The 12,585-nt window shown below is 34.9% G+C and overlaps 1 protein-coding gene across 1 annotated transcript in view; it reads right to left on the bottom strand.

The window, feature by feature from the left end:
* Window positions 1-5,076, bottom strand: part of LOC142345597 (uncharacterized) — a 35,203-nt gene extending 30,127 nt beyond the window's left edge. Inside the window, exons 1-3 of the mRNA XM_075397726.1 lie at window positions 3,821-5,076; window positions 2,626-2,766; window positions 1,481-2,164 (exon numbers count right to left, since the gene is read on the bottom strand). Coding sequence (XP_075253841.1) covers window positions 1,481-2,164; window positions 2,626-2,766; window positions 3,821-4,335 — 1,340 coding nt within the window. The 5' untranslated portion in view covers window positions 4,336-5,076. The remainder of the gene's footprint in view (window positions 1-1,480; window positions 2,165-2,625; window positions 2,767-3,820) is intronic.
* Window positions 5,077-12,585: the final 7,509 nt, after the last annotated feature.

The raw sequence follows: 12,585 nt of genomic DNA, 5'->3' as shown, positions 1-12,585 counted from the left end.
ATGAAACCTGATTTCATTGAAACAAAAATTCAAATCCAGGTTCAGAAGCGTAAGGTTCAATTAAAACAAATAAAACCCCAGCACTTACTTTAGTTTACTACATTTCAAAAAAGAACTCTCTAAATTTCCAAAAACCAACAAGAATTGTGACAGTAAACATCTGAAACTGAGAATAACTAAAACAGGCCAGAAAAAAATCAACAAAAAAACAATAGAGTTACAGAAAAACTTCGTCAATAAAATCACAGACAAAATTTTATGATACTTTTAGTGATGCTAACATCCTACTGAAGTAACAAAGAATTCGCATATTAATGGTTTCGACTCAATTCAAATTAACAAAGGAACAGAGCTAAGCTTGAGTCAAATGAATTTGTGTATCTCAGCAGGTTCAGTGAATCGCATTACTAGAGAACAGTAATGCTCTTACGGAACTTCTCGGCAAATTCATTCACCCGGGCTTTACCACTCCAATCCGATTCTCAAGACAAAAGGTCACAATACTTGTTGGTCAGACAAAAAAAATCTGTCAGAACAAAAACCACAAGAAATAAGACTAAAATAGTTACAAAAACTTTGTTTAAGAGCAATTAATAGGTAGCAGCTATTATATAAACGTTTGTCGTTAAAAAAAGGCGGATATTTTCCGTTTGCCTTCTCAAAATGGGTGCGTATTATTTGCTACCCCCAGAAGCACGTGCCATAACTCAACGTTGATTTACTATGTAATGGCACGCGCTCTGTAACGGGGGGCTGCATAAGGTATTGGGGGCATACACGCAAAAGATCCAAAAAGTTAGAGCATCCTGGCGTGATATTAACAATGAGCGGTAAAAGTGGTCATTTAGAAAAACTTTTCAAATTAAATGCTGAGATGTTATGTTTTGATTAAGAATCTGCATAACTTGTTGCTGCTTCTATTAGATGCCCTTAAATAGCTTTCAATTAGAGTGCCACGCACTAACTTGACCTTATGTCTTTGAATTAAAGTGAAAATAAGTCAAATTCAGAGTGAGGACGTCATTTTTGAGAGAGGTAAGTCACGTGTTCACGCGAATAAACAAATTCACTCCAATAAGAGAGAAAATGGGGTCACGCACGCAATTCAGTTGAAATTGCATGATAGAATGAACAAAAAACTGATCTGAACTGATTGTGACGTCATATGGTCGTAACAGAAATCTTGACGACGAAAAAAAAAATAGCTAGACAAGTCAGTAAAAACAGTATAAAAAAATTTCAGGCCGCAAAACAAAAATCACTCTCATGCCTTGAACAAAATCACTTCTCCAAATTGACTTCAAAAATTGTCAAATTGTGTGAACAGATCTTTAAGACAGCGCCGCAATACAATTTAAAAGACAGCGCCGCAATACAATTCAAATTCTTTTGAATTGCAAAAAAACCAAGAGAAGGCCAATAATAGCCACAGCTATCGCTTTGCGGCTATTAAAAATATTGTGACAAATGAATAACATACTTGAGCGTAAATTGAGGTGCGCCCTCGTTTGAGGTGGTAGACTTTGGACTGTTACTGTTGCTTCCAACGCCACCACCGCTAGTCGCGGTAACCATTACTCTAGAAACCTCCAAATCAGACGGCGACATCTTTGACTTCTCTTCGTTCTGCTCACTGGCCGAAATGTTTCCAAAATTAGTCGACTTCTTAGGAGGTGACGATTGGTTTCCTCGCTGCGCGTGCATAGTCCTGTCTCTGATATTGCCACTAACTTTCTGCTGTTGTGTTGTCGTCTCGGATCCAGCAACGTCCGAGATTCGGCTTGGATATTCGACAGAACTTGACGCAAGTAGTTCCTCAGTTGAGCTCGAGATCGCAGGACCTCCGACCAGGTTCTGAGAAGCTTGTGAAGTATTCACGCGAAAATTGTTAGCACTAGAATTGTGTCCTGCAAGATGACTTGAAACTCCGTGGGAAGCGGAAGTCACGTGATTTGAGGAATTATCGGGTCTGGCAGAGAATCGGCTCTCTCGCTGACCCAAAGCTAAGGGAGGTTTTGATACGGTCACGGGTCTGTGACCACCAGACGTCATAACAGCAGTTTCCATTTTTAGCTTGTTTCTGCTGCTGTTGCTTTCAACGACTGTCTTTTTCTTTGTGACACCAGTTAGTCGGTTTTTCCCAAAATTGTCTATAGATTTTGTGCTGAAACATTTTTCAAATTTACAAAGTATTTATCGCTAATAAAGGCTAATAACATTTTCAGTGGTAACTTTCCTTCACCTAGAGAGAAAATGACAATCTATCACTGATATATTTACACTTTAAATTTATGTACACTGTAACGAATAGCTCCATCTCGTTATAAGGTTGCTTATAACAATATGAATGCAAAAAATGTTTGCGAGGTGGGAAGTCAACAAATCCCTCTAAAACGATCCAAAATTTCATATTGATCAATTTTTGGGCGGTTACAGCGATGCTTGGGTGTTTTCTCGCGTAGTTGAACTTAGAACATAACAATAACAATGCTTCATATTCTATCTTTATATCTGGATACAATTTAAGTGGAGTTTATTCTCAAACTTCGCCCTTTAAAGATTCCATTTTTCTCCAAAATAACTTTCTGAAAAAATCTGTAACAAAATGTAGGAAGGGACATTTACCTGACTTTCTTGTAGTCCTGCTCGACTTGATTCATGCGCTGCTTCGTTTGCAGGAATATCTCATCAGTCCCCTCTATGCGCGCATTTTGGGCAATCTCTCCCACACTCACCATCTGTGCACCTGTTCGTCCAATTCCAGGCCTACAAAACAATCACAAGACTATCAGCGTCCTCCACATTATTGCCCCCTGTATACCATTCATTTTTGAAAACCTTTCGAAAATTTGTCTTTAAAACGAATCGGTACAATTAGATCACTTCTATTCTTGCACCACCAAAAGTTACAACATGATGTTCACATTTGACTCTATTATACAGTTGCGTATTAACGCTCATAGAGGCACTTAAAACATACTGTCGAATTTGAGAAATATCAATAAACGGTGGTGCCTTTTGTTAATTTCTATAATGACCCTACCATTCCCACCCGCCCCAAAGCTATCAGGGTCCACTTCTTAATATAAGTAAAAAACACTAATAAATAAATAGAAAATGAGGTTAATATGACCACACACTGATTTTGCATCCTTTAATGGCAAATTACATATCTTCTAAGCCAGTAAAAATTGTCTCTACCGGACGAATTGTAATAATAGTTAACTCTTTAGGGCAGTCTGTTGTGCTTGAGACCCATACAGCAAGTCCACACTTAGTTCCATGTTGTTTTTGCAGGCGCGGGACTTATCTATTATAGATAGGTCTTATTATAATCTGCTTCAGTGGGGGGGGGGGGGGGGGTAGGCAGGCAATTTCGTCGGTACATTTTTCATTTGACTGTTAGTAGTCAACTTCCGCCGTTTTAGTTCAGCTAAAAATTGTGAATGAAAGAACAACTTAGATCACGTTAAACTCAAAAAATGAATGAGATAAAGGACGCTAAAAAAGTCAAAAACGCCCAAGCAAAAGTGTTGTATGAAACAAATTTGATTGCTTCATTGAGGACTTCGTTGAGAGCCATAAAAAATTTAATGAAATAAAAAACTAAAACAAGACCTTGGAGATGCTTTCAATTTTTTTGAGGAAAACTGTAAATTAAAAAACACCCCTCCGCAACACTTGGTGAATATCAGCAAGCCATTTTTAAAAGCAATATAACGACAAATAATGAAAGAATTGGTTTTGTAAATGGCTTACTGATATTCATATACTCTTTTTATACTCATATACTCTTTTTATTATCGTCTTTTATACTCACCTCTGGGCAATTTTATTGGTGGCTAACACACGTTCCACAAGACATTCTAGTCCCGCAACCGAGTCTAACTTGCTCAGCTTGAAGCCCAAGCTGCGCGTTGATACAGATCCATCACCATTGTCCAAAGGCAAATTTAGACTTCCACCTCCGTTTTTGAAGGTCACAGTAGACGTTCGGGTTCTGTCTACCTTCTGAGCTGCAATAGCCTGATTGAAAGCCTTGATAGAAGTATCAGTGCATTTAACAACAAGCACCGTTTTCGACGGTTTCGTATGTTGCGAATTGAATGAGGTACTTTGGCCAGTTAGACATTGTGCTTGTTGATGATTGCTTGCATCCTGATTGGCAATCAGGGAATACACCTGTTTGCCAGGTGTTGATGATGGGTTGATAGCACCATTAGAGTTGACAGCTTTGCCGCCTGATGAGGAAAAATCTGTTGTGTTGTGATGTTGGTCTCGTTTGGGCGCTACATACGAACTGCTAAGCTTGCTATATGCAGAGCCCAACGGCATTATCTCTGCAAAATTAGCAAAACTTTATCAACAATTGCTTGTCAGATTAAGTAAATGAAATAAACAACTTCACAAGCACAATCACTTGCTTTTAGAAGCTTCAACTAATGGTAAACTTTAAGTGCAATTTGTTCACACAGTTACGACATGACAAACTATCCACGGTAAATGTAAAGCAAAAAATTAAAAATGAAAGAAATGGGAAGCAACGAAAGTTGCGGATTAATCACAATAGTGGCAAAAATGGTCTTAACAAACTTCGGAATGGTTTAAATAATAGCAACAAAAAAGCAGCTTGTGGAATAAAACTATCTTGTTTTTCAGCAGCTTTTGAAAAAGAACTAAAACGATGGAAGTAACTGTAAGTGTAACTCAAACTTAAATTTATGTAAACCTATTTTCAACTGAAGGGAAAAGTAAATACAATAGTTTTCAATCTGGTATTTTTATCCAATTGTTTAAACAGGCGCTCTTTTTGAAGAGCATCAAAACTGTTTGCAAACTGACTTTTAGTCAAATGTTCTCTTGATCGAACGTTTCTGTAGGTGGGGATAAAAGATATATATTAAACAAGCCAATATGTTCTTCAACCATAAGCGAGTAAAACTCTCTCGAGATAATGCGAATAAAATCAGCTGCGCCTATAGCTAACTTTCATTCAACACACCACTTGTTTAACTAAGCATCGAGTTATTACGTTAGTATTAAAACTATCTCAAAATTGATGTTCGCTCAGTCCAATGAACATTTATAGTATGTCTATAAAGTAATTACTTTAATTTGAAGGATATCAAGCCATTATGAAAGTTAAATGACGCAATTGTCGAAAATGTTGCCATCGATTTCCAGAGCAGTTTGAAAATACGACAGCAATTAACAACATATACGACTCTAATTTGCCAGAATTATCGAAATAATTTAACGAAATTAATTTACGACTCTAATTTGACGAATTAACGAATCGCACTCAATTAAACGCTTTTGTTTCTTGTGAAACCAGCCAAATTACGCACATATAATTAGATCGCTGAGCACGCGAAAAAACCTGCACAAAAAGCGTCCCCGTCCCGTCTGAGAAAAATTACAGAGCCCTCAAACAAGACTCTTTTACAAAAGCTCCCCTCACCCCCTCCACTAATTAAGCATTTCTATACTCGCCAATAAAAATAAAACTTTAATGGTTCAATATATTACAAATTTTTTCAAAATGGTTTTTCTAGAACTTTTTTTCTTCAAAATTACCTGAACGGTGCACAGGTAAAACAAAAAACTCGGGAAAAATTGTGCAGGTAAATTTTACCTCCACATGGCCTTACCAGCATACTATTCAGGTGAGTTTACCTGCACGTTTAATGGGCTCATGCGTGCTCATGGACTAATGAAGAACTCAGCATTAAGTTTTGATTTCGAAAAAAAAGCAATAATTATAAATGGTACTTCTTAGTTTTTGGATTTGTCATAACTTTTCATCATTTCGCTGCAGAAAGTAGACGAGTTGGGGAATAATCAGAATGATTAGAAGTGTGAAAACTATTTTAATATTAAGTGGCAGGGTTTGAGAAAACAACAACGCAAATATGCTGGTGAATCATTTCATTCTTCTATTTATTCAAAATATTTTGAGACATGTAGGCAAAAAACTAGCATTCTTACGGATTTAAAATGTAGATACAAACTTATTATGCCTAAGACCTGATTTCAAACGTTTGGAGCCATTCCGCAATGAAAAATTATCAAAAAAAATTGCACCACGGCAGGGAAATCCACATCATATTTGCTTTACATTTTTTGGACTACAGAAGGCTGAAAAAGTTTAAGTATTTTTCCGAAAAATGAGGGCACTTATTTTGAAAGTAACAAGACGATGTTCCATATATGAAAGGTTCTCAACTATTTTTTTTAGAAAAAACGAATTCATCAAATTGAAATAATAATAATAATGCATTGAAAACATTCTCAGCAGATTGACGAAAAATAGCCGCCGTTGACTCCCAGAACCAAGATTGGGATTGAAAGATGAGAAAACAAAAAAAAGATTTTTGTACAAACAATTTTAAAGTGCAAACTATTTTGATGTCATTTTGGAGCTAAACGTACTCCTGTTTCGTAGTGACACCACACAAGGGCTAGTATCAATACCAAAAAACATTAAAGATGGTAACTAAAAACAAAGTTCGAGTAACGGGCATCTAAAATTGGGCTTTTTGTTTATCCCGTTTCTATTTCTTATTTAGTTTCTAGATAGTGACTCTGTTCATTTTGAATTGCTTTGCAGAGAAACTGAGTGAAAATAGCCTAGAAAAGTCAAAAAGATTTCACGCAAAATGTTGAACAAGCTGTGAACTAAGGTAAAGCGAAAAATTTTCATTGCAAGAAGTAAAAAACATAGAAGGACAAGTCCTGACGTGAAATTTAAATTTTCATTGACAAAAAAACTAGAACTAGTACGGACTAAGAGTGAACTGGAAAAATAATTTCTATAAAAATCAGATATTAATTAAAAATAACAAAATCAAAGTTAAAATGCAGCATGTGAACAAAAAACCACTAGCGATAAGTAAAATTTGGTTTTAACAAAAAAACTAGGCCTAGAAAGAACTATGAATGGATTGGGAAAACGCTTTTAAAAAAATTCTATCCAAAAAATCCAAAAAAAAACAGTACATATCAGAGGGAAATTGCCGCACATGAACAAAAAATCACTAGCAAGAAAGCGAATGCTTGTTCAAACACCGTTTTCTCACTCTACTTTAAAATTAGAGCAAAAAAATCCACCTTGCAAAACCACTCGCTTTTCGCTCCACTTCCTGTTTCGGCATGACCAAAATCACTACTCCAATTTGACTTCAAAAATCATGACAACGTGTGAACAGATCTTAAAAGACAGCGCCCCAATACAATTCAAATTCTTTGAATTGCAAAAAAAAAAATTAGGAGCGCTGGCTGAGAAACTGAGGCGGCTATTAAAAATAGGGGATTTTTTGTTTCGTTCCAAGTGTTTTAATGCTCCCAGTTTCAATTCATAGGCTGTTATATTACAACTATATAAATATAACCGACCAATGTCGGAAGAACAGCTCTCGAACAATTAGTGGGATCTCGAATTTATCGCAGCCTGTTCCAGCCGGGGCGGGGGAGGGGGGAATAAATTGATTATGGAGGGCTTCACATGACGTCATTGGGGGCTATTATACAATAATATAAATAATAGTATTTTTTAAATTTTTATATATAAGAGTGTATCATGATCTATATTTAATTTCATTGATGTTGGCATTTTAATGTTGTAATCCCTCTTAATAATGGAAATCATAAGAAGAGCACCATAAAGATCGACAATTTTGGTGCACCTTTCATTTGAATTTAAGTAACTGCCACCGCTTGAGTTCAGCCGTTGAAACTTGTGAATGATAGAGAAATTTTGGATCACGAAAATAGAAAAGGGCAACAGCGTAGAAGTCATTCGATAAGACAAAACGGTCATGCAAAATTTTTGCATAAAAAGACAAGCAGGCTTACAATAATTGTTTCAAATTTCGTTCGAGAGTAATTGAAAAAAAAACTCGAAACTCAGATCTGTTTTCGCTTATTTCAAATTCGTTAAAGCAGCAAAAACATCGCGTTATTCATGTCGCTTTTCGACATGCAAACATTTCATCTAACAAATTACCTATTTAATCTCACTCAAATGCAATAGAGACCTTCACGGCTAGCCAACATCATTTAAACCTAAATGTGATCAACTACTGAATAACTCCAGCTTTAGCGGAGGCTGACTTCTCAATCTTTTGAAGAGGAAGAAGTAGTGTGTGTATCTCGTTTATCCGCAAACACTTCAACTTTCCCTTCACAGAAACTGCCGTATTGTGGGGTTGTGAAATGCTACCTTGGAATTGGGGGAGGGAACAATGCGGGAACTTTTCTCACTACTTCCATTTTCTGGTTACGTAACAACTTCCATTAAAAAATAATTTGAGTTTTAGTAATGGCTAATTGCAGTGTTGCAAATCAGTAAAAAAGACAGAAAACTTATATGAAACCATTAAGTTTTGACCAATAATTTTCCTTACTTGCAGTTCTTTGCTGTGAGTGGTTTGATTACCAATATTGACAGGTATCATTTTATTAACGAAATTCATTTTTTCAGCCTTTGCGTCTTTCTGTGGTTGTTACTAGTATTGTCACCCTTTGTTCGGTACATGAAGTTTAAAATTTTTAATTCAAAATTAGTTGATTTTTAAAGACTCATGCTATTATAATCATTATTCCTAATTTGCCAAAACCAAATATGCGGAAGATCTCAATTATTTTTTTTCTTCTGTCTCAAAGGTTCTGTATATAGCGAACGGTTCTACACTTCCAAGTACTTTGATAAGTTTTTGCTTGAAAACATTTCCGCAATTTTGAGCTGTTCTCAAAACTCGTAAACTTGTATAATGTTACTTTGTATACATCTGGTTTTTTAAAATGAAATGTATTCTTATAATATCTAACTTGTTCAGTCGATCGAAAGGGTATTTCAGTTTCTGACGGCTTGTTTTTGGTTTTTCAGAAAAACTTTCTGAAATTGAATTTTCCCTTCATCCCTCGTTTGATCTTCTCAGTTACTTAGTCGGTACTTTCGATATAATTTTTTATATTTGAATAATTTTACAACACAGCAACAATAAGATAGGAAGTGTTTTGATTAAGTTTTTTTGTTAATACTAAATTGAAGAATCCGAATTGTTTTGTTGTATTTTGTTAAACTTCATTTGGGGATTGTCCCAGCCATGTTTTTGGCATCCTCGCGCCGATCATTGCTTTATTTAATCTATTTTTTCCACTTATTCAACGTTATGGGTAAACAAAGTTTACACTCATCCATTCGTTCTTCAATGGACAGCAGGAAAAATTGAAAAACTTTAAATAGGCTTTACGGAAAACAATTCAATTAATGCTGGGCAAATTCATAAATGTGTCTCTGTTCTTACTTGTTCACGTTTTTGGGGTGGGGACGGAAGCGAGCTTAGTGTTCGATCCAGATTAATAAGATGAAGAATGAAAAACGTTCATTATACTAAAGTTGTAAAATTTTTGAGAGAATAGCTTATTGTTCCACTAAAATGTACTGCTTTTTGACACCAGTTTCAGAGACAGAAAACAGTTAATCTCGAATCAATTTTGATTTAACAATATAACAAATTTAAATTAAACAGTTTTACTTTGCTATACTTGCTACTTTATTTTGAAAACCTTAAATCAACTCACAAAAAGTAAAAAACTTTTCAGCACTGAAATGTGGCTGGAATTGTCTATTTGAAGCCCACTTAAATGCAGCGCTACTTTTTTCCTCTTGAATACAGCAAAGAGCAGCAAAATGATTTTTACTTGTGTTACTTGTTTTGATGGAAGCTGGGGTCTTTATTATATAACCTAGCCCCGTACTCCGTGAAATTATAGCCCCCATTATGGCATAATTACTATGTATGTGCGAATATAGATTATTTGAGTACTAAGCTGGGGGGAATACAGCTTTGAGTTGAAATTTATCATCAGACAATATGCAGGACTTGAGTAGTTGATAAAAGGTGCTATTCAGCCACTAAATAAAATTGCTCTTTTTACGACCTGTTTTTCAAAACAAAAACAAATTCCAAAAGCCGTCCATTCGGCCGTATTTTTTGGTATTTACTTACTTAAATCTGGCTTACAGCAACCATTTAGAAACATCTTGTCTATTGAATAGCACTTTTTATCAACTACTCTGAAACAAAAAAAAGTAAAAACACTGTTCGAAGTTTAGTTCAACACATTAAACAAATATCATAATTTCACAACGCACACATACAAACATATAACAAAACATTAAACATTACACCAATAGTAAAAATATATAACACATCAAATTAAACTCAAAAAATCTACAATGTTCATCTCTACTACGAATTTCAATACTTTCAATTCTATATTTTGTAACATTTTGATATAATAAATTTGTTGGAATATTTATAATTTGAACAAAATCACTTCATAGTCATTAGGAGAAGTTTAACTCAAGCAAAATATTAATTATACAATATTGTGTACATATTGATGTTCAGCTGGAGTGAAAAAATTTTGCGCCACAAAGCTGTTCGTTTTCTTTGCAATTTGGTTTTCAGAAAAAGATTACTCCTTTGTTGAGATGTTGAAAAAAACTGGACACTTTAATACATCGAAGTTGTCGACATTTGATAAAGTGCTAGATCCATCCCAAAAACGTTTGAATTTTCTTTCTCATAAATGCGTATAGCATACAAAATAAATATTGAAGAACTATCGAATTTGCTTCAACAACTAGATTCGCAAACTATACTCATAGTAACCAAAACATGGACTTCAGAGCAACAGGACACTAATTTCAATAATAGTATTGAACAACTTTTCTTCAAAAAAGTTCGATCGAAACAAACGGGAATCCAGCAAGGTGGGGGTGTTGGAGTTTGGATCCCCAAACACTTCAATGTTAAAGGTAAGAAAGAATTTGAGATAACTAATGAAGATTTTTTTTGAATCAATGTGACTCGAAATAAAGGAATCTCTGAAAGACAAATGTTTGGTGAATATTTCTTACAATCCGTGTAAAAACCTTTCCAATTTTTTTCTGGAACGAGTTGAGTGCTGAATTATCTAAGGTATATTCCTTAACAGAAAATCTTTTTCTGTTTGGTGACTACAACATTGACCAATTCAATAGAAAAGAGAAAGAGTCACTTCATAACTTTACATTAGGTCTGGCACTTAACCCAACAAATCCGGACAATCCCTTTCGCATCAGCAAAACTAATCAATCGCTTATCGATCACTGCTTCATGAGAAAAAAATCAATATGTAGAATGAAAGTTCGTTTGCGTCCCATTGAGGTTGACAACTACATCATTTTTTATCAGAGTAATATAGAAGAGATAGAGAGGAACGAAGATAGACATATTTTTTTAGAAGAAACATGAAACTTTTCTGGGGGGGAAAAGTTCAACAGGGACTTGGTCCTTGCGGACTGGCAACCTATGTGTCATCAGGGAATTTGTGATGAAATGTTTACAAAACTTAATGAAATTTTTCGAATCATACTTGATCATCATGCACCTATACAGATCTGTGATTCGTCAACAAAACAAAACAAAAATTGTGATAACCATGGAGATCCAAGGAACTCAAAAAATTAATAGCAGAAAAACATCATATGTACAATCCAAACAACTTTTCTCAAAAATACGATTTTTTTGACGAGTTCAAAAAAATGCCGTATCCTAGTGAACCAAAAACTTCGAGATGCACATCGCAAACATTCTGTTGATTTTTTTAGGCAATGTCAAATATCGAAGCGGAAATGGAATTTCATCAAATTAGGAAACCGCAAACAAGGTATTAATGAAGAAATTGAAATAGACGGAGCCAAGAACGTTGACAAAAAAGCAACCTCCAATGCATTTAATCAAGTTTTTGCTGATATGGGACAAAATTGTCCTGATTTCGTTCCTCTCAATACCCATAAGTTGGATCACTGTTCTGAAAAATTTAGTCTTAGAGTATTGACTCTGAAAGAAATCTACAAAACCAATGACAAATTAGAAAACGGTAAAACACTTTCCAGAACTTGTCCGTGCGTGGGTTTTAAAGACAGCAAAATACGCAATAGGAACTCATACGTAGTTTTTTGTTAATGACGTTATTCAAAACAGTGTCTTTCCAACTATTGTAAAACATGCATATTTCACACCAATTGACAAAAAAAATCAACAACACAAGTGTTTATCTATAGACCAATTTTGTTCACACAAACTTTTGCTGAGATCTTTGAAAAACTTCCTTTTTTCCAAATTATGGATCACATTAATAAATACAATCTGTTGAATAAATAGCATTTGGATTTCAAAACAAATTTTTCAACAGATGCATCATTGTTTTTCACTGATACAGTAATAGAAAACCATGAAAATTGAAAAAAAACACTGCAGCAATTTTTTGAGACCGTTCAAAAGCATTCATTTCAATATCGCACAAAATATCTCTTAGAAAAGCAGAGTGCTTCAACTTCTCCGAGCCTGCAATTAATTTATTGAAATCTTTTCTCGAAGAAAAGAAAAATGCGTCAAAATAGGAACCGAGGTCTCAGAACACATTTTCCTTAATCATGGTGTATCGCAAGACACAGTGTTAGGACCCTAATTTTTTAAATATCCGTTAACGATATTTCAGAATAAATCAAAGGTGTCTTTGAGTTTGTTC

The sequence above is a fragment of the Convolutriloba macropyga genome, chromosome 9 (assembly GCF_964194025.1).
Source record: "Convolutriloba macropyga chromosome 9, txConMacr16.3, whole genome shotgun sequence".
Lineage (NCBI taxonomy): Eukaryota > Metazoa > Xenacoelomorpha > Acoela > Convolutidae > Convolutriloba > Convolutriloba macropyga.
The sequence above is the reverse complement of the archived record's forward strand: the minus strand, read 5'-3'. Positions and strand labels throughout refer to the sequence as shown.